This window comes from Neltuma alba, unplaced genomic scaffold (assembly GCF_004799145.2).
Source record: "Neltuma alba isolate B1F8T4 unplaced genomic scaffold, ASM479914v2 tig00001268_pilon, whole genome shotgun sequence".
NCBI classification, from domain to species: domain Eukaryota; kingdom Viridiplantae; phylum Streptophyta; class Magnoliopsida; order Fabales; family Fabaceae; genus Neltuma; species Neltuma alba.
Genome location: NW_021632401.1, coordinates 20156 through 46823, shown reverse-complemented (window position 1 = coordinate 46823; position 26668 = coordinate 20156). Strand labels below are relative to the sequence as shown.

General features: G+C 33.1%; 2 protein-coding genes across 9 annotated transcripts; one reads left to right on the top strand and one right to left on the bottom strand.

Annotated features, from left to right (window-relative positions):
• Positions 1-602: 602 nt before the first annotated feature.
• LOC114754605 (endoplasmic reticulum-Golgi intermediate compartment protein 3) lies at positions 603-4359 on the top strand. The gene is made up of 4 exons (XM_028943406.1): positions 603-752; positions 2771-2879; positions 2959-3078; positions 3870-4359. Exons 1-4 carry the CDS (start codon positions 693-695, stop codon positions 3941-3943), a joined length of 363 nt encoding a protein of 120 aa, XP_028799239.1. The 5' UTR covers positions 603-692; the 3' UTR covers positions 3944-4359.
• Positions 4360-5176: 817 nt separating this feature from the next.
• LOC114754577 (protein root UVB sensitive 4) lies at positions 5177-21329 on the bottom strand. 8 transcript variants are annotated; one of them, XM_028943365.1, is made up of 11 exons: positions 11758-11913; positions 11563-11668; positions 9544-9690; positions 9162-9308; positions 8091-8153; positions 7897-7973; positions 7540-7645; positions 6874-6976; positions 6625-6776; positions 6451-6516; positions 5177-5800 (listed from the first exon to the last, which is right to left on the bottom strand). In XM_028943365.1, the coding sequence occupies exons 1-11, from the start codon at positions 11775-11777 to the stop codon at positions 5558-5560; spliced, it is 1230 nt and encodes a 409-aa protein (XP_028799198.1). In that variant the 5' UTR covers positions 11778-11913; the 3' UTR covers positions 5177-5557. The 8 variants fall into 8 exon arrangements, with proteins under 8 accessions (XP_028799198.1, XP_028799210.1, XP_028799214.1 ...); XM_028943377.1 differs by lacking the exons at positions 11563-11668; positions 11758-11913 and adding an exon at positions 21318-21329 and having other exon boundaries at positions 9544-10013; XM_028943381.1 differs by lacking the exons at positions 11563-11668; positions 11758-11913 and adding an exon at positions 12370-12677.
• Positions 21330-26668: the final 5339 nt, after the last annotated feature.

Genomic DNA, 26668 nt, shown 5'->3' with positions numbered 1-26668 from the left:
CATCAACAGTGAAAGCTCTCGGCTGATTCATTAGGACTGCTCTGAAAGACATTGAGCCGATGACCACAACTCTGATACCATGAAAGATTATGAGAGAAAGCAGCTCTAAATTTTATTCATGAGATAGCGATTACATATAAAAGTAGAGTAGAAGAGATGTAATCAGATCTAATCCCCTAAAATCCTCCTAGAATCATGGGATACATAAACTGAAATAATGCGTAATAAATGCAGATATGATCTTAGGAAATAATCACTATATTCTTAAATAGGAAAACTAGGTTAACCATAAGAAGAGCCCATATGATGACGGCAGGCCTATTACCAACAAGGGGATCCTTTCTTTCATTTGTTTCTATATCTTTTGTTGTTTGTTTTCTTTAGCTAGGCAAGAGTCTAAATTGAGCTTGAATGCCCTGGATTTTTATTTGGAAATTAATTCCTATTATCTTAAAGTGGATTATTTACTCAAGTTGCTTCAGTGCGATTTATGTTAAATTCTTTGGGAGCTTATCAAATTAAATTTGATGCGATAAATTCTCACCCTTTTTTTGTTTTACAAGATATCAGAAGTCTTATCCAATCTTACTGGTTTTCTGCAGATTTTTGGAGGATCAAAGAATGTGAATGTAAGTCATGTCATCCATGATTTGTCGTTTGGCCCCAAATATCCAGGACTTCACAATCCACTCATGGATGGGACGACGAGAATTCTGCATGATGCGAGTGGGACATTCAAATATTACGTTAAGGTTGGAATACTGGCTTGTCTTTTGAATAATCAACAACCTGGTCTGCATAACATTCTTTCTATAGATTGCTATTCTCTATACTTTTAGGCCCTTATTGAACACTCTTTTCTGATATTGTTTTTCGGAGAATGGCAACTTGTATTTCTTCTCATTTTTTCTGCTCTCAATATTGATAAATCTTTATAGAACATTAACACTTATTTTTGGGTATGTTTGACTCCAGGAAACATTGCAAAGTCTAGCCTACATGTGTCTGATTAAAAAGTATAAATATTTTAATCTTAGACATGGCTTGTACACATTGGCCCAAAAAAGCTGGAGAATAAGCCAATGGTCCTATGACCTAGTGGCATTAATCTCACTTCCATATGTGGGTTTGATCTTGATGGAGTACCAGTTATTGTGGGATAATGGGTAATGTGGCGAGTTAGGGAAAATCAGGGATAAATATTATTTAAAGTTATTTTAGATATTTTTTATTTAATAATATTACTTAGGTTGTTGATGGGATCAATTTATCTTGAATATTTGATAAGAGATTTTAGGAGTCAAACAAGGATCCATATTGTTGTAGGTAGGATCCGGTTTGTTAATGGTTTATTCGCTAGTGTCAGTTGTAAGATTTTAGGGATTATTTCTGGATTTTATTTGATTCTTTTAGTAAATAGAAGCAAGTCATTGAGCACTGATATTTCAGTTTCATTCCTTTGGAGATCCTCCTAAGTCTTTGGCTAGCAAGGGAACGCTACTTACCCTCTTTTTCTGATTAGATATTCCCACCTTTTATTAATTTGTGAAGTTAGATTCAGATTTCATATCTTAATAAAGATTTTTCTTCTTTCTTTCTCTCTGCCTATCCTGTATAATGATAGAGTACTAATTATTGTGGGATGGTGGTTGATGTGGGAAGTTAGAGAAATATAAGTGGATAAATATTATTTTAATTTATTTTAGATATTTTCTATTTAATAATATTATTTAGGTTGTTGACAAGATCAATACTAAGGATCTGCACTATAAAATGAGTCTTATATTTAGTATTATAAGAGTAGAAAGTAATTACTTTATTATTGTATATTTGTTAGATTCAAATCCTAAGATTTTAGGAAATATTTCTAAATTTAATTTGATTATTTTGATGTAGTTATAATTTATAAATAGACTAATCTCCCTGCAAGTAGGGATTGAGTAGTGGTATGTCGGTTTTATTCCTTTGGAGATCCTCCCAAGTCTAGCTGGCAAGGGAGGGTTGAGCAAGATGCTTTACTTTTCTTATTAAATCTCCCTACCTTTTATTAATTTTTGAAATTATATTCTAGGAGGCTAGTCTATTTATATACTGTAATTTCATTAAAATAATCAAATAAAATCAAGAAATAATCCCTTAAGTCTTGGGATTGACTCTAGTGGATAAAGCACAACAAACTGGATCCTATCCACAATAAACTGATCTTATGAACAACCTAAATAATATTATTAAAATTAAAATATCTAAAATAATTTAAAATAATATTTATCTATGATATTTCTCTCACTACCGGCATCACGATGATCCCACAATGATGCTAGTTTCGACTTGCCCCTTGTGCTAATAAAATGGAGAATAATTTGACTAATATAGAGCACTGACTTTTTGTTCGGTAGAATTATAAAGTCGAATAGTTTAAGGTACTTAAACTATAGGATGGTACTGATCACTGGAATGTCTTTCAGGTGATGGAAAAGCGTGCGTAATATACGTTAGAGCTATGTCGTAGGAAAGGGTAGGGCTGGGTCACCTTTAGAGAAGTGAAGGAGATTTTCATTTTGACCCTGGAAAAATGTAGACTAGAATGAGTTGATGAGTTCATGGCGATTAGCATTGTTCTCTTTAGTCTGCCATCTCAGAGAAGAAACGGAGATGCTATATTACCAGTTGGATTGATTACGAATTTTTGTGGTTAAAATATCAAATCACTCATATTTTTGCACTTGAAGCTGCTTGAAGATATATTAAAGTTTTGGCTGTTGTAATGCAGGTTGTTCCCACTGAATACAGGTACATATCAAAGGAAGTTTTGCCTACTAATCAGTTCTCAGTTACAGAATACTTTTCCCCCATGAACGATCAAGACCGGACCTGGCCAGGTTGAGCTTGTGTTTAGGGTTGACTATGTTTATTTCTGACTTTTTGATTCTGATCATCTCTTCTATTTGTTCTTTGCAGCTGTCTACTTCTTGTATGATCTGTCACCTATTACCGTCACCATTAGAGAAGAGCGCCGTAGTTTTCTTCATTTCATTACTCGGCTTTGTGCTGTGCTGGGCGGAACCTTTGCCTTGACAGGTTTTTCTCTTTAATCACACTCTGATTATGCTCCATTTATAAGAGTATTCATGGGTTCGGTTTGCTTTCAAACCAAGGCTAAAATTCTGCTCCAACTTAGTATGATCTATCTTGCATGCCATGTTATTATAACTGCAGTAACTCCTGAGTCTGGAGTGTTATATTTTGTCTCCCAAAAAATGACTTGGTCAAAATTTGGGAATTTTATGAAATATGATGACTTTTATTTTTGTGAAATCGGACCAAAAGTACTCTCTCTTGAGATATAACTTTATTATATGCTGACATCTTACATGATTAAAATGAGAACATACTTTCCCTGAAATTATATATATTTTGTTGAAATGTAAAATAATTATCTTAAATGGTTAAATTTTTTAAAGAGAACATTTTGGGAATACCTTTGTTTTCAATACCTATTAGGTACTTTCTTTCAAATAATTTTAAAATTGAAATTGAAATTTTTTCATTCATACCAAGAAGAATATATTTTATCTTTATAATTTTATAAAAATAGATATGGCAGTCCACCTGAGAAAAAAAAAATAGATATGGCTGTATCTAACTCAAAATGAATTCAGTTATAATATTTTTTAATTATAAAAGTATATATCTTTTTTTTTATATTATTCTCTTTAAAAATATTTGAATAAGAAAATATTTTGACTATTTAAATTAATTGAATTTAGTTTTTTTTTTTTTGTTTTGAAAAATGGAACCATGTGCATCTCTTGCATATATTTGTGATTTTCTTGTTTCATGTGTAAAAATTATAGTGTTTACATTTATAGGGATGCTGGATCGCTGGATGTACAGACTGGTCGAAGCTATAACTAAACCAGCCTCCAGAAGTGTATTACGGTAGAATCGAAATCCTTGCATCATCTTCAAGGAATTTCAGGCATGACATCGACATTCAAACCCACCTTGTGATTTAAAAGATGGGGGCTTATTTAAAACTAAATTTCCCTTTTTTTCTTTTGGAAAAAGGAAGGATATGTGAACGTTCACATCATATAATATAATCCTTTTTTTGTATTAGCTGACCTCAATGGCTAGCTTCTAATTGTGTTTGCAGTGGAAATCATTGTTAGTTTGTTGCTTGTTTGACCTATGTTTGTAGGGGAAAGTAATTTTGTTAAGACGAGAGCCCAACTCAGATTGAGAGGCTATGAAGGAATTATACATACTATAAAGCACTTTTAGCTACTTCAAAAGAAAGTAGTTAAGTGTAATTTGTATCATTTTAAAAATTAATACTATCTTTGATTCTGTATATAAGAACTAGTTTGATTTTTAACTCTAGCTAATATATATTATTAGCAAAGGTGTTTTAGAAAAAATGTCTATTTATTACAAGTAACTAAAGTTTTTTTTTTTAATCTACTCAAATTAATCAACCAACCTTTATATATTAAAGACCAGAGGTAGTATTATTTTTCAAGATTCACTTGCAATTAAAATCAACTTAAAGAGTCTTTAATTTCTAGTTGATATAATCTCTATCTACAATATAATTAAGGAAAAATCACAAAAAAAAACCCACTGAGATAAAAAAAATTACATATAAGAATCTTTTCACAAAAATTATCAAAACCCATATTAATATTATCATAGGTCTCAATTTCCAATTTTTCTAGTTTGGTTATCTGTTTTGCCATTTTTCCTATAATTAATGATGGTATTTATAAAAAAGAATTTAATGTGTTAATATTTTATTTTATGTTTTAACATTTTCCAAAGTATTTTATATTTATATAACTTTTAAAAAATATTTTACATTAAAGTTGAGGAGGGAATAGGCAATGTACTATATGAATCAATACAAAAATAATAAACTACATCATTAAACTTGGTAGCTAAAATGGAGGAAGTGGGCACATGGCTACACCGGCGAAGGGGCTCTGAAATTGTGGAAAATTCAGAACATGGAAAAAGTGAAGTACGGAAAAGGAAAGAGAGCAGGACACTATCCACTGCTTTATCAACTCAACACCACATTGCAAGGATAACCAAAACCATTATGAGAATACTCAGCTATTCTTGTTCACCGTTTATAAAGATTGGCAGGCTGTTACCATACAGAGTCTTAATTTTGTTAACTAAAAATCTTCCCATAACATAGGAAGTAAATTTTGAATTCTTTATCAAACTCCATCTCAAACAAAAGGTGGAAGTTGACGAGGAAAGCTAAACAATATCTTGTTTGTTGTACTTATTTTCTACTGGGCTAAAAGATTTCAGAATTTAATCAAAAAAATTATCTACTAAAACAGAAGACTTGTCATGTTGGATGTCTATCATATCTTCATATTTTCATTTAGGGGCTTGGCAATGCTATTCTTAGTATTCCTAGTATGAGGCATTTCTGCAAAGTTCAATAAAACATCAAAAATCTAGAAGTTGTGGGTCAACTCAATTTTGACTCCACAAATGTAAACCTAAAATACTCCCACGTTATGGAGGAGCCCAACAAAATTCAATAACCACAATTGAAAGTGAATCGAATCATCTCCGTTCCTGATAACAAAATGTTCTTGACTTCCCAGCCCTTCTCCAAAATTTGTTCCATCAGACAAGGCAGATCCCTTTTGGCATACGTCTTGCTATCCTCAATGATCATAGACCAATCATCAGGGGCTGAGTCTGACTCATAGCTTTCCCCGACACGACTCTCCCACCTACTCCAATCTGCAATGAGGACCCTCCGGATGGAGCAAGCCTAAGCAGCAAATCCCACCCCCCCCCCCCCAAAAAAAAAAAAGGTCGTATCAAGGATAATCTACACAATCAAAACAGGAATAAAACACGAAAGGGGGAAAAAAAAAATAGAGAAGCTTTCTACTATACCTAAACCAAGTGAGGCAGTCACTGCGTGTTTGGTTTTGCACCAACGTTTTGGTGAAAACAAGCGGTTACGTACTTCCATCAAAAATCATGGTTTTGATTATTTCTAATGTGAAACTAAATATGTTAGTGCGTGTCTGGCTAGTAGTTCAGGAGGTTCAAATTGACTTTCGGAAAATCTTGTTTTGCAAACACTTGTTTCGGTGGCTCAAAGCTGACTTTTCTAAAACAGACCACCTGACTTTTCTAAAACAGAACGTTACCCTGAAACTAGGTGCTGCTATTTAAGAGGGGGGAAAAAAAAATAATAAAAGAGAGTCACTCTCAGGAAACAAGGTTTTACAAAATGGGAACTGGGTTTAGAAAAACTACTGCTCAAGCACACACCAAAAAGAAAGAAGAGAAGATAGAGAGACCACCTAGTCTAGCCAAACCAAGTGAGATGAGATGCATTCATCATGACATTGATCCAAATAGTTACCCAAAAAAAAAAAAAAGGGAGGAAAAAACATTAAGCAGTCTCACCTGAAGCAAACCCATTATTATATGCAATGCTCCAGCTCCTTCACGCAAGGAAAGAAGGACAACGGGCTGGGTGGTTACAAAGTAATCAGCATAAGAACACTTGTAACACAGAACTGTTCGTTGGAAGTTTAGGAAGCAAAGGAGCTCCAAAATGAGTTCATTAGCAAAGCTCACCTCTCCAATTCTCTTTAATCTTTTGGAACAGATCTCCACACATATGAAATAAAAATCCTCTGCAGTTATACGTTGCATTGCTTCTATCGACCACCAGGCTATTTGGTTGCTGGAATTTAAACACCCTATTCTAATTGGCCACGATTTTTGACCTGATCAAATTCTAGTCAATTGACTACAATTTCTCACAATTCAATTGTATGAGTTATAAAGCATTAAATACAACTAAAAGAATCAGCAGCATATCACCTCCAATTCCCAGAATGCTAATTCCTTCTTTTTCGCTCACCTCTGCAGGGGTAGGAACGTATCCAGACTCAATCCAAGTATTGAGTATAATTTCAAGTCTATCCTAAAATAATAAGAATAAGACATCAAGCATGAGCAACATATTCCCAAACAGGTTTACAGTAAAATCTGAAAAGAGGAACTGAGAAACTCAATAGGCATGAAGGTGGAGGGGTATCATGACCTAGTTTATTACCCCCGCCCCCGGGAAAACATGTTCAAAATTACAATCTTTTTCACTAGATTATAGCGAACTTCAAAGGATTTGAATCGGAAACTGTTTATAGAAATCAGTCAAAAGGGAAGAAAAGAAGGAGGGAAAACACCCATGGTCAGCTATTTGAAGCAAATGCGACTGAACGTCTGTGTCATCAGAAAGCAAAACACATTTAAATGAAAAAAAACCAAGATTACCTGACACAAATCCAGAGTAGAATGATAGTTTCCTTCAATAATGAGGCAAGTGGCACATTTAAATTAGTATTTTGAAGATCTTTTAATTGGTACTTATTGCTTAACTTGTCTTAAAACACTATTGTGTCCATCAAATCACTTTGTCCCAAGAAAGTAAAGAAAAGTACCCTTCATCCATAGGCAACTTGTAATTCAAGCCATCATATAACACACCTTAGTCAGAGTTTGTAGGTGGACATGCTTCAGGCCTTGATATATCCCAAGAAGGTCCATGCCAGCAAAAATGAGATAAATAATGAAATGAAGACCTACTTGTCGTCTACCTAGCCAGAAAATCAACAAGGTAAATAAGAAAACAGATTCAAGTATTTATTCAGAAAATGTGAAACCTTTTAGTGTACGTATATGAAAATAAGTTATGTGTTTGTGTACACACACCCATACATGTGTGTGCGTGTGTGTGGACACAGGAAAAAAAAATTATAATTACATCATTGTTTGATGGGACAGACAACTTTGACATTTCATACTCGAGGTAAGAACATTTAATGAATGACAATAAATTAAAACCTTGGATAGCTCTCAAACAACATATTTAGAAGTGCAGCAAGCAAGAGGCCAAGGTTGTCAAAGCACACTGTTTGTATCTGACACACACCAAAGTGAAGAATATAATTATTAGGATATATTGGAAGAAAAATAACTACGTAACCCAGACGGGGGGAAAAAAAAACAAGAAGAAGAAGAAGAAGAAAAAGACTAACCTGTGCCTTTGCAGAAATTTCACCGAGATTGTCTGCCACAGCAAAACTTTGAAGGACAGCAGACTGTACAAACAGAGAACATCAGCGAAACAAAGCACAACAATTACTAACAGATTAGAAACGGGGAATGATTGCAAAATATTTCCTCTGAAAATGTTAATGGAAAAAGGAGTAAATACCAAGATAAATCAATACAAACCATCCGAAAATAAATGGAAAAATAGGTGGACCATCAATTGAAGGCTCAACGAAAAGCAAACCAAACATAATAAGGAATTGTTACAGTTGGCACTCTCTAAGTTTATTCTGTAAAGGTTTTTTCCCCGGCAATGCACAGGATATTAAACACAAGCTATAATACACCAACATGCTTTATGCATTTGTAAAGCATAAATATTATGTTGGGAAGAAAAATTCGACAACACACCAAAATAAAGCTGGCAATTAGCATGAGAACATAAATCATGGGTATCAAGCAAAACGTCACCAAAAAGTCTCACATATCGTATTGCTCTCAGACAGGAAAGTATTATTTTTGAACTATTATGTATTAGGGGCAAGAAAAGGTTTTCTCATTGAGTTTTTTCTTTTTCCACCTTGTTTCTATCACATCATCATATCATATCAATAAAACATAAAAGGAAACTGTTAGCGTGTCAGCCTACTATAATTTAGGAAATTATTATAATTAATTTATTCCGTATTTAACTTATTATTATTATTTTTTTCTGATTTACCAGATTACAGGTATCTTTTAGTTATGATAGAATCTCCTATTATCTAGGCCAAAATATGGGATATGACAGCTGTTAGCATCCCACCAACATTGTATACGATAGGACTCATTCCATCTGATTCAATGAATAAGATTTTCATTCTCCTATTGCTCAGAAACATAATAACACAATGGGTAAATAAAGTTGGCTTTCTTTGTTTGACTATCAGATTGATACTTTTCTCATCGAGCAAGTATAACATGGAATACCATATCCTTAATAAAAACAACCTTTAAGATGAAGACTTGAAATTCCATATAATATCGATTTTCAAATTTAAGACTTGATAGCTTACCCGAGTTGCTAAGTAGCATGCCAGGCTTATTTGCTTGGCAATGTTGGCAATAGTTGCGAGCAGGAGGAAGTATTGTGGGAATGCAGGAGTAAGTAACTCAAGTCCAATGCTAGCAACAAAAACAACTGACGTAGAGAACCTGACTCTCTTTGTGAAAGAGAAAAAATTTTGGGGGCAAAAAGAAACGAAGGATGGAGAATTTTATCAGATTTCTTATACCATTTGTAGTAACACGTAAATAATTAACTGCAGTTCAACTATTATGACTTCACTGTACATTGGATTAAATGCCCAAATACAGTATCGGCAATTGCAGATAAAGGAAAAACCTTTGAATGCAAAAGCAAGACTAGCAGTGTAAATGACTTTTAAGGCCACATACCTTCAAATTGGTATCAAACGCAGATGCTAGACTAGCAGTGTAGATACATCTGCTAAGTCTTCCAATGCCATCTTTTAAAACCCAATTAAGAGCAGCAGATGATGGAAGTGAATAGGAGTGCCCAACTCCTATGGCCTTGAACATAGCCTGAGATCAATCCATTCTGATATACTCAGTTGTTATGCAAAATAAACTTCTGTAGCGAGAATAGAAGAATTCTCAATTTACAGAGAACAAATTGCAACCATCAATTCTTATTTATAAAAGCAGTTTCTGAGTATGGCATGTTCCTATTTATAAGAGATACCTAGAGGTTGTCTCCAATTTTTTGTTAATTTCCCATTTTACCCCGATTTAATTACTCATATTAATAGCATTGCATTTATTATCAAGGTAAATCACTTTCCCTCTTTCACTCACACACTCTCCACCCATAAATAAGGGTATTTCTGGAAAAAAAAAGTTACATTCTTCACATGTTTATTTATTGTCTGTAACAAATTTTAACCAACATTTTTTTTATTCAATGTACAGTGATTAGAATTGGCATAGTACAATGATTCACAAAGGACCACATGATGGATAAAGAGGAGATTAGAATTGAATTCCGTTATTTAATCCATCTATGATCTATGCATGTGTATATTTTTAATCCACTTCATGCGAAAACCATCTCGAGCACCGTCAACCTATGAATCATCCAGAATGTTTCTACTGCATAATAGGTTCACTTCTTTGCATGAGATGTGGTGTGACAAAATACCAACAAACCTAGTGATACAAAGAAGTAGATCGAAAAGGAAAGAGAAATAGAAATAGGAAGTATAGAGGAGTCAATAGGAAAACTGAATGGATGCACCATTCTGATCATCAACAACTGAGTACAATAGCTTTATAAATTTTATTTATAGTCCATGGCCCTCTAACTACCCTAATGACTATTAACTGCCTGTCTATTTAATCATATATTTCCATAACAATACCGCCGTCCCAAAATTAGGGGAAAAAATTCCCTCAAGGGCTGGGAGCATGAAATTCTGGAGATTGCTTCTGCAAATTAAACAATGACACCCATATATAGCCTATTCATCAAGAAGTCTCTTCCATTGCACCAAAACTTCAGAAATAATCCTCCGTTTCCTCTTTGAACCCTCTTATTTAGAATCTTCTCAGGAAATAAGAATGTTGAAGCAGCTGGCCAATCTATAGGGGGTGCCTCTGTTTAACAGTAGGATATGGGCAATGTTGGATGGATTCGAAATTCAGGGGGTAACTCCAGTTTGTACGCAATGGGACCAATAATTTCCAAGACTCTATACAGCCCAAGTTTCCCAGTGCTAACTTTTTGTAGCTCCTGAAGTTGAATGGATGCACCATTCTGATTATGAACAGAGACCCAGTACAATAGGATTATTAACAACAACTGAGCACAATAGCTTTAGGGACTTTATTTATGGGCCACGGTCCCCTAAATACCTTGATGGCTATAAACAGCCTGTCTCTTTAATTATTTATTTCCATAACACCTAGTTTGAGTTTTCAACGAGAATACAAAACAAAATCCAGAAAGAAGCAAGTTGGGCAACTTTCTGACTAATTTGATCATATGGCTTGCCCAGAATCTTGCATTGTGGTGGTTTATCGAATCTGTAAACAAAACAGTTACTTGGCCAACCAAGTCTTCTTTAAAGTGGATCTCCAGATGAAATGACTCTCTGGTTGTGTTCGAACTTAGATGCTCTTGCTAATAGGTAGGGAATAAGGCTACTTGCTTCTTTGCGACAGTGGATTCCTATTAGTTGTCTCACTTGTCTGTGTTTAGCACTTACTTCACTACTGCTTATGGTTTCAGTTTGCACTTACATCAGTGATACGCGTTTAGGACTTTAAATTATTCCCTTTTTTTTTCAATGGAATGATGCTTTATAAAAAATAAAGGCGCAAAAAAATATGTAGGAGAGCTGAACCACGTATGATAGAAAATCAGTTGTCACCAACAGATATAAGAATTTAATACACCTGAGTAGCAAGAACTTGAAGCGCAGAGCTGAAAACACGATGCAAGAACTTCCACCTCACGTAATCCATGTAACTATCAGCAACTTGCTGAGGAATGAGAAAATCCCTAATAACAAAACAGCATATCCTGAACAATTTACGAAACCCATTGTTGTATTCGAACTTGCAAGACGACGAGTCACCATCAACACTAACCACTCGTAAACAGTCCCCATCCCAGAAGTACCTAGAGACGTTCGTAGAGCTCCGAATCACAAAGGGAAGGCTAACTGGCAATGTGGACCGTGGTCCTTTTTCAACCCCTCCATCAGATTCACTATCAAGACATGTTCTCAAAGAGGAATAGGCAGTCGCTGGTTTGAAAAACAGTTTTGATCTATTGAGTATTGATTCGCTGGATAAGTCGCAAGTTCCCGGAAGTTTCCATGATAAATGATGATGACGCGTCGAGACTGTGTGAAGAGAAGATTGCATATCAAAAAGTAGAATTAAAGATTGAGGTGAGTCACGTTTCACGCCAAATTCAAGTATAGTTTAAATCAAAGTGAGAAAATTTTCAGGCGAAATCCGTCCCCAAAGCAAGAGCACAACTTCTCAACCTCGACGACTAGTAACTTATGTGACAAAGCTTTAAACTAGACGAAGAAAAAAGATAAGAGCATGCTGACGTCGACAAGGCCAGAGGGAGTTCAATGAACCCAAAAAAAAAAAAGGCAGTGGGAGGAAGCTAGTTGCGCCACAATATAAGGTTTCAGTGAGTAGTATAGGAAGTAGCGAGCTAGAATCTATTGCCAGACTCCAACGCACGTATTTTCTATGCTAGAGTCTGCCGTTTAGGGAGGAAGGGAGAGAGGCACAACAGCTTGAACCAGTGACATCCCTCGTCGGCGATGCCCGCCGTTCGTGAAACTGAGCTGGTGGTGCCCGTCGGATACGCGAAGGGTCAGAGTCGTCGGGTGACGAAGCTGGCGGCGCACGGCGGAGGTCGGCAAAGATGGTGGCGGAGGACAAAAAGCAGTGGATGCCGAAGATGAAGGAGAGACGGAGGGAATTTGTGAGAGCATAAATTTATGCAAGTCCGACGCATGGGGCCATAAATTTGTGGGTGGGAAATGTCCGGGTGCCGAGCTCAATAGCCACTTGGGCTAATCATGCAGGAGTAGCGTTTGATAACATAAGCCTGTTTTGGAGCCCTAAGATTTGGATTTTAAGTAGAAAGTCCGTTTTGGGATTGCCGCCCACCCTATCCCTACTCCAGTTAGGCTGTGTTCCCTATTTCAGCTGTGCATGTGTGATATTGTGGTGTATTATTTTGTTTCTAGTTATACCGTATTATCCACAGGAGGATCTCTTGATGTACCCAACAAAAAAAATAATTTTCATTAGCAGTCTCGCCATTTTATTTTACTTTTTAAAAAATAAAAATGTAGAAAGGTAAAAGTAATTTTTAAAAATAAAGTTAAAGCAGTAATCATAAATTTTTTGGATGTTTGTTTGAGAAAATTTTAAAATAAAAATCATAAATATTTTGCAAAAATAAAAAATATATAATTATTATTTTTTAATTGTATTATACTAATTCAAAAATATAGAATTTTTGAAATTCCATTTCTTTAAAATTAAATTATCCGTTTCACTTTTGTTTCATTAATTTTTAATAAGTAGGGACATTTTCAACATTTTATCCCCTTATGCTTGTTAGTTAGACCCTATTTGTTTTGCAAGGAGAATCAATCAAATATATTAGTTGTTATCTTTCTAAATCAAATTAAAACTTTTCTGAGATATTTAGGTTCTTAGAACTTTCTTGAATATTTACTTGATTTTTGAATTTGAGATATTCCTCCATAAATTCGAGTTGCCTATCTGTTGTGCTTATTTACTAAAACTCAAGTCATGTTGTCTGAACTCTCAAGTTATTTCTTCACTTGTTCTTGTCCAACTCTAAAATCTCGTGTTTGCCTAATGAAAAACTCAAATTATGATACGCTTCATTCTAATCAGTATTTTTTGTTTCTTCCTTAGATATATTGGCCTAATTTATTTTACTCTAATCTTTTGACTATTTTCTAAGTATTTTAAACGTTAAGAGAATAAAAGATTTAGATTATATACAAAAGAAAGCCAGGGGATTAGGCATAGTGAATGTCATCAAGCTATTTTTTATCAAAGGCATCTAATGCAAAAATCTAATGGCTACTGCTATCTGTAACATGAAAATTGGCATCTTTAACATATACCTACAATCTTGACTCAAGATAAGTTATGTTAGAATGACTAATCATCCAAGAGGGAGTGAATTGGATGTTGATTAAAATGAAAAACCTTTTCACAATGCTTAGTGAATACCATAGGAAACTTAGAGTGAAAAAATAATAATAAACAACATACGTGTAATCACGCAAGTAAAATAGTTTGGTTGGAAATATAAAGAGGTAAGGAAAGAGAAGATGCAAACTGTAATTTATCCTGGTTCGGTCTTTCCATAGACCTATATCCAGTCTCCAGGCTCCACCTTAGATTTTCAATGCACTATCTCCCTCAAGTTTCAATTGGGTACTTGAGAACCACTATAACTCCCTCAAGTTTTTCATGGGTACTTGAGAACCACTCCTTTTTACAACTTGTAAGGTTACAATTTGTTTCCCACTCATGATCCCTCTATCTTGAGCAACTCTCACAAAGATTGATGTTTACAATGAAAGCATTCTTCTCTCTATGGAGCAGATTTTCTGAAACACTGAAGCATGATGAGAAAATGATTTCGTAGCTTTGAATGTGAAAGTGAGAATCTCAGAATCTTGACATTATGAATTGTTCTCTCTTCATTTTTTTTAATTGAATGCCTTCTATATATAGATGATATTGAGCATTTGACCGTTAAGCATCTTCTCCCTGTTTGGCTTGAAGAATATGACTGTTGAAACTAGTCGTTACAAGCTTATGACAAAATATTGATTAGTAACGTCATCAATCCGTTGTGGCTTAATAATCACTTGCTAAACATGTTGTTAGATGATATAAGATATTTCCATAAGTATCAAACATGTTTAGATAGAGTGACAAAAGATTTAGACCTGATTTCAAATCCATCAGAAAAACAGAGTATGGAAAAGTTATCTTTGACTCAAATACTTATTCCAGTAAGCATATAAATTTAGAAAGATATCACCTATTTTTCTTACTCTTACTTGATAACTGACTCAAATATGCCTTAACTTGATAACTTGTTCGAGTATGAAGTAGAAAATAGAACTTCTAGTCTTTGACATTTAAACTCTAATGCAAACAGAATGAAGGTCAATTTTTGAATGATCATAAATCTTCAAATTCAACTCCAAATATTGCAAATGACCTATCATCAGAAAGTTCTTTGAGTTTACTTTCTAACACAACAAGTCCCACTCCAAAATTCTTTATAGTTTTAAAGCTATATTTATCACAGTGACTAAAGGTCAAGGATAAGGCATGAAACCTTAGTAGCAAGTATTAAGCTGTATATCTCCTTCATATGAAACTTATTGTAGTTGATCTTGGTGTCTATGAACCGTGTTCTATGTTTAGTTTCATATGCAACAAGTTTCACCTTAAATGGATTTATAGTTTAGGAGATATTGTAGAAATACCAAACATATGTCAAAGCTAAATGAAGAATAGAGTATAATATAGTATGTGATTTCTCGATAACCTGTTGGAGAAACATAGAACTCAAAAATGCACTCGAGAAACACGTGAAAATCATATTTGAAGGTTATATTTGAGCTTAGATGAGGGGTAACTCGAGGTATGTTGACATAACTTCCAATTGGGCCACTTTAACTTCCAATTAAGCACTCCAAATTCTTGTTAAGTGTAATAACCTTCAATATCAAATTTAAAAACTTAAATCTTAACATTTCCATTTGATCTTGCAAGTTCTTTTTTTTTTTTTTTTAATCTCTGTTCTTCTTCTTTTGAATCAATCTTATGATAACTCCTTTCTTTTCTTAACCAAACTACATAAAGTAATCACATTAAGTATAGTAGTTAGTCAAAGCATGAGACAAACATTTGATGCAAACTTTTTGCTCTAATATTTGACATCATTAAAACTAATCATATCTAATAAGTTACTCATAACTTAAGGTTACAAACTCACCATCAAGTCTACTAGCATAGGTTAAATATAGAGTAACACAAGGTTGAGAATGTAACAACATGATTTTCAAATCCTACAATTTATTGTTTTTGAACCTTATAACTTGAAGAAGGGATAAGAAGGTAGGTTGTATGGGTAGACAAGTCTTAGGAACACAGAAGATGAGATTCAAGTTGAATCTACGTATCATGTTTTTTTCTGTGTCATTCATTGAGGCATGTCCTTGTCATTTGACTTGGCGAATGATGCTGTTTGTCATAATGAACACGTGATTTTATGAAACAAGAGACGTAACTTCATAAGTTTTTGCAAAACATTTGAGGGAGAAACATTATGCCCAAGTATTCATAAGCTTCTAAACTCACAAGCAGATCTAATGCCTCTTTTGCTTTGAGTACCATAAAGTTAGGTTTTGAAATTGCAAATTGGGAACTTCTTGAGAATCAATCATCTACCCATCTTAAGCTCTAATTAATGTTATAATTCAAGTAGTATGGCTAAAATCAAGACTCTATTTGATTTAATTTACAGATCTAACATAGTTTTCATATACATAAATATGAACTCTTAAGGTGAAAAGAGGGGAGTTAGAGGCTATAGATTGAATAATAGTCTTTCCAAATGATATAAAAATAACATATTACTTTTATTTGTAGATTCGAATCTTACTTAGATGACCTTGAGTACAGGGTGTAGACTATGGCTCTAAGATTTGGCTTGGTGACAAGTAACCTTTTTCATATTTACTACGCATGCTTAGGTGTCTCTATGAATAGTTTTTGAAATGCAATTTGAATTAAAGTATACTGACCCTATGAGTTATAAACTCTTATTTTTTGTGAAATTGTCTTGTGAGACCTGACACTTGAAAGTTGCATAAGACTTGATAATTATTGTATCATGAAATATGCTTTGAAATATGATTGGGTTGAATATATGTCAACTTGTTATACATGTATAAACTATAGTTGGAGGGAGAATTGTTATGGAGTATTATTAGTTACCATATGATATGGTTGCCATGTGGTACTTTATGGCTAGCCATGCTCTTTTCCATATGTTCATAAGGGACTGTAAAACCCCACCAATTTATGAGAGGAAACCCATGGTCCCGTGCTTTGTGGTACTTTGGTTAGTCTATACCACATGAACGGTGAGCTGCTCAAGTTACGAGTCAAATGGACAAGACTTAGTTCATGTGTTTGGTTAACAGGAACAAAGAGGATATAAAGTAATAATTGAATAAGAATTTATTCTGAACATGTATTGTGATATTTGTGATTTTTAAAATGTGTTGTATTATAATAATATTTTTATTTGTTGCACACTTGACACCTCACAATCATTTATTAGTTTGGGTAGTATTTAGGAGATTGGTTATTAAGATGTCAGTCTTCCTCCCTTTTATTTACCATTTTTTAGGAGATAGTTCAAGGGTGACACCTTTAAGGAAGGCATTAGAGGAGTACATCTACATTAGTAGATTATAGCGTATTTACTTTTAATTTATGATGAATTTATGTTTACTGTCACTTGTAGGACACATTTGCATTTTTAAATTATGGTTTTTAATGAATAATATAAGTGTTTCGCTTGCTTTGTTGATACACATAATATTAAGGAAATTTAGAATATGTCAGAGTTTTAGCAAAATCTTTATCAAAATGTGTTTTCACCCTTGATAAGAACATTGATTTACACATTCTTGGTGTATCCAAGACTTATGCAACATCATCATTATTTGAATGCATACCTATGATGAATTTCAAGGACAAAAATCTGCCAGATTGCCTCTCGTATAGATATATACCTAAAGTTGATATATTGTTTTGAATTTCATCAGCTGGTCATTCAAGATTTCTATCTTGATTATTATCATATATTGATACAACTACTCTATCATTACCCTTGCTAATGTCCTTAAATAAATACTTAATTGCAGTTGACTCATTACACTTCTCAACATTGATGTGACATTGAAATATGGACAAAAGTGTTAGATTATAGGGGACAACAAATCGATTATCTAAAGGAATATTTTTGACTTCTATTGTCTTGATGTTACCTCTCCTTCTATATGTAGGATACCCATCTTCATCAATCATTGTCTAGTTATAGAATTTCCTAGGGAAATACTTGTTGCATTTATCGTGCTTCATGCATGGTGATTGAGCATTAGCGTGACTATAGTGACCATGAATCATAAATCTCTTCATTAAGGGGGTGTTTGGATGAAAACCAAACCATGGTTTTAAAAGTGCTTTTACGGTTTACGAAATAAATATGTAGAGGAATTTGTCTCGTTTTGCGGAAATGTGTTTCTCAGAAGCACTTTTTTAGGTTGCCAAACACCCCCTAAGTCATACAAATTAGGATTCACATTTCTTTTAGAATTCTCTACTAAAATAATATTGTTAACATCATTCGAATCCTTCAGCTAGTCACGCCCATTAAAGCCATAATAGAATGTAAACACCTGGAAATCCTCTTTTCTAAAATTCTATCGTATATGTCATATCCTATTAATTTTAAACTAGTAAATGAGTAATTTAAAATTAACAAAGGGCTAGACATTGTAGTAGAGATAGATGATAAACAACTTTTGAAGTGAAACCCGGGCAAGAACCGAACTGTCATTTTGAAAAGTTCTGGTCAAAAAAAGGTAATAGTGAAAAGTATGCTTGAAATTCCTAAAAATTTCCAAAAATTCATTAATAATAGAATAAAAGATTTAGAATAATATTTGAGGCCTAAAATGTGAAAACAGAATAAAAATAATTTAGTTTACAATTTTTTATATTTTGGCTAATTAAGGAAAAATTAGCCAAAATGAATTATTTTAAAGGGTTAATATAAACTTTAGTCTTTCAAGTTTGCCTTCATTTTTGTTTTAGGCCCTTAAGGGGCAAAATGTTTCAAGTTTTTATTGGATTATAGGGACTAATATTATAAATGAAAAGAAACTTGAGGGATCAAGACTAATGGTTTAAAACTTGAGGGATTAAAAACAAAATGAAGGCAACCTTAAGGGACCATAATTTGTATTAACCCTATTTTAAGTATACATAGGCCTCAATAATTCAAACAAAAATGAGAAAAAATTTGTTGAGATGTTATCACAAATTGTAAAATTATTCCTGATCCCTAAAAGTACAAAGGTTAGCTTTAAAAATATTTAAAACTGAATTATGTTAATAAAAGCCCAATTTTGGGAAAAAATGAATAGAAGTTACAGGTTGAATTTTGACCTGAGAAAATTAGTGAACTTATCCTTAGTAAAAATGAATTATTGGAGCAAAAAAAAAATAAATTTTTAGAGATACTAGATTAGACAAGATCTAGAAAAAATTTAATTAGAATGATGAGATTATACAATGGAATAACCTAAAGTTTGGTGGAACAATTTTTTCCCAAATTTTTTGCTGTTTTTGGGGCCAAACATGAGGAGGAGGACATGGATGAAATTACACAATTGTCTAACAACATAATTATAAGAAGTTAAATTATAATAAAATATTGCTTTATAATCACACGGGTAATAGGTGACATGGTCCCAAGTTGGTTGTAACTCTTGCATCATTTTCTGTTGTTTCTCTAATCGATTCATTATTATTTGAATTGGGTCAACAGGGGGTCTATTTTGTTCTTCCCCTACTTATGTATTATGTTTTGTTCTCACCATACTTGTTGTGTCTTCTTAACTACAAAAGGAACAACATTATTATAAAACATTTGTATACATACAAAACATCAGCATAGTTCAACCAGTCACAACCAATCACATCAAGAGTAACATATAGTACAACTATCTAAAACTATCTAGGAAAAGTAGAAATAACAAAGTCTTCCAAGACATCGAGCATCTGCTCAAAAGTATATTCGTCCATGTTGTCACAAATGGACGGTATGGATTCTTCCCAAATCTATCTATTTGGAAGAGTAGATAACAATAGCACACCCCATATGTCTGCATCCATAGTCTGGCTTTCCCTATTGACTGCCGTGCACAACAGCCTAACCTAATGAAAAAAAATGAAGGCAGACTGTAGCATACTGATTTTTATTCCTCTTGATATGCCTACCCAAGTACTTGAATTCCTTAATCAGATCATCCATCGAATTAAACTCTTTAGGTGCTGATAATAATCTCTTCTTTAAAGACATCATTCTACTGGGGCCTGCCTCATCATCATTATTCCCTGATCCAAGTACCAGCTATGAACATAGGGTCAACTATGTACTTGGTGCTGGCCGTGTATTGGATCCTGCATCATCCTCATGTAGCTCTAATTTGATTGGAGTTTAGTTCCAAATGTATATCCTCAATCTCACTAAGCAGGTAATAATACCCTGGTGGAGGAGTAAGATCGTCGAGATCTTCTACCAGTGGGAGATACCAGTCTGGTTATGGTTCCCTAGGCATCCTTTGATCGATGGATTCCACCCTCACAACATGCCATACTTTCTGGTTTCTGTACTTTCTTCATAACGCAGCAAATGAAACAAAGAACTATAATACTAGGCACATAGTACAGTACAGTGCTATATAGTGCAACATAGTGCAATATTATACTAGTACAATAATCATTAGACAGCAACTCAAAACTTTTGTTCATAACAATCTTAACACATAATTAGAGCATGCGACACATTTACCAAAATCTTTGTTTTGATACCAAAAATGTCATATCTTACTTTATTACTCAATTTTATATTACATGGGAGTATTTGGAACTATTTTCCAAGTCATTAAGTTAGAGAATTTTTAATTTTTAAATTTAATTCCCTCAGTTACTATTCATTGCAATCCTAAATTTCTCTAAACTTTGAATAATCATAACTAATTTTAGAAAAATCAAAATGATATGGTTTTAAGTCCTACTTGAAGCTTGCAATGAGCTCTTAAAGGAAAAAATAGATTCAGAATATGAATCTAGATCATGTGTGCCTAGTTTCAATGACAAAATATATTGTTCATTTGGTCATTTTTTCAATTTTTCAGAATTTATGCCCGACTTTGAAAGGGTATAACTCGTTGTACAAAACTTTAATTTTTTTATAAAATACTACTTATTTTAAAGCTAAAAATATGATCTATTAGATTGCTAAGTTTCAAATCTAAACTCCATCACTTGCTCAAAATTTCATATAGTCAAACTTTGCCCTTAATTTGGTCAACTTTCATCCTTTTTATGCAAAACTTGCCAAAATAGACCATAACCATTCTCAATATAATTCACCCACATATCACAACATTTAACAAGTAATTTTTCATAATTTATATCTCTTAAAGTTCATTAAAACACATATCCACATGAATTACAAAACTTCTTCACAAAGTTCAACATAATTACATAGTATTTTTTCTTCATGGAGATATCATCTCCTTATCATTGGCCATACCACTTGAAGGTCCTATTGGTGTTGTTTAAACATAGCGAGAAATGAGATTTCATAGAAATCTTAGTAGCGAAGAAATTATAATGGTAATGTCAAACAAGCAAGGTATACCGTAACAATTTCATAAACACTTATTCACTTTTATGCCATGTAAGTATCATTACAATCGCTTCAAAATTAACATGTTAATGCATATTGCCAAGGCATACAATGTAACCAATCAACATGTCATTCTCGTCAAATAAATTCAAATACAATAAAGCATATGTTCAAGGAAGCAAGTTAACATTAAAATTATAAATTCCATGCTACATCTTTCCAATTCAAGATTTTTAGTCTCTTAAGTCCCTTTGGGCTCCTCCTTGTTCTTTTGCTAAATGCCTATCAATCGATGCATAAATACATGCCACATTATCAACCATAATACATAAAATACCATTAGGCATCAAGATAACACTATAACCCTCTTTTTTTTGACTTTTTGACTTTAATTTCCATCTTTGTTTTGACAAGTTCCAAGGGTCATTCCTAACAGTTTTTCATGTAGAATCCAAATATCAACTTGGTTTTTATCAAAATCAAACTCTACCCTATCACAGTAAGCTTGGTCGAATTGAAGGTAGTTTAGGTTAGAATTTTTATTTTTGATTCCAATACTTTTAGACACTTTTTCTTAGTATATTCCTACACAAAAACATATTCAATATTTCAAAACTTGGACAGCATAATACTTTATAATTTTGTCACCAAATTTCACTTGAAACAAACTAGAAACACAGTCAAATCAAAGCTTTACCATACCTTAATTGATCTTTGATTCTTGCTTGATAAGTTTTGGCTTAAACCTGTGTGGTCTTGGCTCCAAAACTTAGCTTTTTCTAGAGTAAATTTCAGTCGTCCCTTGCGTCCAAGTATCCCATAAAAATCTGAAGATAAAGGCCATGTGTACACCTTAAGAAGTTGTAGAAATTCGGGAGTGCACAAGTGTCTCTTGTGTAATAATGTTTTGGACAAAATCATGTGATATTTTACATTATTTTAATCCATAATCATGTGGACCACTTGAGCCATTAATATACTATTCATTCTAGGCCCAAAATCAAGCCCAATGGGCCAGAGAAAGAAAGAAAAGTATTACATTTCATCTCCATACATTTTTCCACCTGATTTGCCGTATCGGCTAAAATTCCTGTCTAGTTTCTAATAATATTTCTTGAACTCCAAAAATTTATTTCTACCATCAAAAATCATATTTTAATATAGGAAGGTTTCCTAAATTTTTTCAGAATTTATCTCAACCTCTAATTGCTTATTTTGAATTTTCTCCAAAATTGGTCTTTATCGATAAGATTTTGGTAATAAATATTCTAAAATTAATCCTTTCACTTCTAGGGCTTGGAAATAATTTTCTAAACCAAAATGAATTCTAAAATAATTTTTTTCATATTTTTCAGAATTATTGAGGCCTCTACACATTTAAAATAGTTGTTTCTGGCTAATTTTTTTACTATTTTTTAGGGAAAACCTCTGTTTACAAAAAATCCTGTAATAATTTATTTTTATGCTATTTCCATCTCCATGGCCTCAAATAGGGTTCCAAACTCTCTAATTTATCTTTTTACTATTTTTAGGAATTTCCTGAAATTTTTCTCCAATTTTCCTATTTTGCCTTTCCTAGACCGATAATTTCAAAAATATCAGTCCAAACAAGAGTCAGATCTCAACTCACAAGTTATTCCAGCTTTGAGTCTACTTTACTACTTGAACCTCTATCTAATTAATCATTCACACTCCCAAAGTTAAAATTGGTGGGATGTGACATGGCAAAATGATGGAGGGAAAGAGTTGATCAAGAACCAAGTGGTCGTAGAATTTTAGGGTTTCCCAAGGGCAAAACAAGAAAATTCAAGGAAAAAATTTGTATATAAATACCCTATATTTGAAAATAATTTGGTGAAATTAGAGAAAATAGGGAGGAAAGATTTTGCTCTTGAGTTTTAGGAAAAGGAAGAGAAAAAGAAAGAAGAAGATTAAGTTAGCTTCAAGTAATCATCCAAGGTAAGTTAAGACTTTCATTAAGGATTTAATTGCCTTGATTAGTGATTATTTTGGGATTAATTTGGATGGATAAAAATGGTTAAAAACTCTATGGAACCTTGATGCCCAAAATGCTATATAACTTGTCATGAATGATTTGAAGATTGCATAGGGATCAGAGGATAGAAAATGGTTAGAAACTTGTGTTTTAACTTGGTTTATGAAAGAATTCCAACTTGTAACATATATGTACATGTTTCGGCTAAGAGAGGATCATGAGGCTAGGGTTCGATTCATGTAATGTGATAATTCCAATAAGACTAGAAGATAAAATTGTGTAGGACTATGTTGAGAAAATATATTTGGAAATATTAAAATTGAAAATAAAAATATTAGATACCCTATGTCTCAGGCAAACATAGAATTTGGAGAAGGATTTGGATTTTGATAAATCTAAGTTCAAATATGGATTGTACATGAAAAATCATGCGGGAAAAATATATGAAAGTTACGTTAAGAAAGATGATGCAAAAACCCTAAAATCAAGGATAAAAGGTTAGGGTTTTAGGTTAAGTTTTTAATAAAGTTATTTGAGTTGATATTCAGAGTGCCATTATTGTGTAATTGATAGGCATTGGTCTTAGGCAAGAGAAGACTCAAGAACAAAGGCAAGAGAACAAGAATCAAGGATTTAACCAAGGTAGCAAGAACTTACAATTTTGGTGTTAACTTGTATTAGTTGTTTTTGCTATGTGTTCTGTGCTATGATGTGGTTGGTTAGTTATGATGAAATGTGTTTAATTTCTTGCATTTATACCTTGAAAATATGAATATTTGGGTTGATTACATATGACATGAAAATGTTGTTAACATTATGATTGTTGATCTTTGTGAGATTTCTTTGAAATCTCACTTTTTTTATATTTAATTGACACCACTAAGGGTTAGCACTTCAAGGGAAAAAGACAAGAATGTGAAGGCTTAAAGGAAACTTGTATGGAGTGTCATGTAATTATATGTTTGACTATATTATGTAATTAAGAGCTTTGAATATATTTATGTAATGTTATGTAAATCTTGATGAATAGATGTATGGGATAATGCCCCTACCTCTTGAGAGGTATAACGATGTATAATTATATGATGGTATAAATGGTAAACGGTAAATATGGAGGTTATAGCCTAAATTTCATAAGTTAATGCAATTAGAAAGGGATAGAAATTCTTGAAAAATCAAGCTCTTAGGGCCGTGACTTTTCTAAGCAAATGAAGGAATCTAATCATGAGATTTGGTGAGCTTAGAGTTCACATTCTAAGCTTTAAATTGAAAGTAGATCACCTGATTTGGAGTTTTGCGCTAAAAGTTATGAATTTTGAAGTTATGGTAAAAGCCTGAAAATTAAAAATTGACAGAATAAACAGTACTTTTTGGGAACAAAATAGAGCCTAAATGGAATAAATAATGGACCAGTAAATATTTTTTGTGTGTAAAGAAATGAAAAGGCTTCAAATGAAACTTGAAACCATCTTATTTTAATTTTTCTAAAATTAGTTATGAATTTTCAGAATTGGCCAAAATTTTAGAATTACCAAGTGAATAGTAACCTGAGAATGTGATTTTTCAAAGTATGATTTTCTAAGCCTAATGCCATGCAATATAGTTTCATTTTACATGTTTTGTCTCCATATATGGTTATAAATTAAAGTATTATATTTTTGGTATCAAAACAAAGGTTTTGGCTTAGTATAGTATGCCCTGTTGGTGTGTTAGAGTTATTGTATTCGTTATATGTGAAAAAATTGCAGGAAATTAGCAAAATGGCTAATGTAGAGGGAGGTAATTTTGAAGAGATTGTTAATTAAAGACTTCCAAATGAGCTACTCTGTCCATGGTACTAAATAAAGGAAGACCCTGAAGATCTTACTACTTCTCTAGGGTACTATTCCATAAGGCAAGAAGTGGAAGGTATCTGTTCCTCTATGGTATCTAATAGAGTAGTTGATCTTAATCTTAGGGATGATGTAGAGAGTCTTTCGGTACTAAGGCCAGATAACAACAAGGCTAGACTTAGCATGATGGTGCTACTAGTGAAGTTGGAGTTTTTGACATGTAATGATCTGCTGAAGGAATTCAAGTTGTGGGCTTGGCATACAAAGCAAAATGAGAATCAGCTAGCCTCAGTTTATCTTGAATTTCTATATCAGATCAAGGTCTTATATTATGCAATTACTTATAAGGACCACATACTAGATGACACGACTTGGATCAATACTCCGATTCCAGTACTTCCCTATATGGATATATAGTGTAAAGGACTTTGTGATTTCTATAACATGGTGCTAGTTACCTTTAAGTAGATGGTTGAGGCCATAAAAATCTTTGTATTAGTAAACTTTTCATAGATGGCTGTTAAGTTTAGTTAAACTTTTGAAATGTGATGATGTGTGAATGTTAGGTACTATTTCCGATCCTTAATATAAGACCTTGTTTGACTTTTATTTTGGTCCTAAATATAAAACCCCAATCCATTTTGTCTCTCATATTTATGTATTTTTTTCCAAGATAGTCCTTCTAACAATAATAGTTCTAACTAATAAACTTGATTAGTAAGGATATTTTAGGAAAGACAATACCTATTTATTACAAATAACTAAAAATTAGTCAACTAGCTCTTATAAATAGGACTGGAGGTAGTATATGCATAAATAACTTTCGTTGCCTTACTATATAAACTAATAGGAATGAAATCTAAGTTTCATATCTATAATAGCTGTATTCCTTTTGTAGTATGAAACGATAATAAAATAGTTAGAACCAGAAGAAATGTCAGAGTAGGGGAGCAACTGGAAGAACCTAATAGGCTCCTTGTAGATTCGATGTAAGTAATTATGAACCATTTAGAGGAGAAATAGAAGACTATGGAAGAGATCTGAGTGAACTAAGCTCGGCAAGAGCAAGAGTGAGACCTTATGATAGCAGCAGTAATGGCAGCAGCGATAGTAAACCTACAACAACTTAAGTAGAGAATAGCCAAGGTGCCTCTATAATAAGTCTAACCTTAAGATCAGTTAGCTGATCAAGCAAGACCGATGGCGAAGTAGGATATTCAATACTGGATTAGTCGCTTCTATAAGCATCATCCACATGCTTTTGAGGAGACTTTTGATGTGCTAGTAGTTGGGGCTTGGATTACCTGGCTAGAGAAGATATTTAAAGTTATGGATTGTCCGTAAAAAAACAAAGGCACAAATGGCCATATATAAGTTAGAGAAAGAAGCTTATTGGTGGTAGAAGAACACTAAGCTAGTTTTCCAAGCTGATAGCACCTCAGTCACATGAGAAGTATTTAAAGAACAATTTTACTAAAAATACTTTTTGCAATTGATAAGGGATACAAAGGAAGCAAAATTCCTTACCTTGAGGCAAAGAGAGAGAGAACCTTTTAATGAGTACTTAGCCAAGTACATCAACTTGTTTCGCTACTTCACTTACCTGCCATATTGAAATCATGACCATTGGTTTATTAAGAA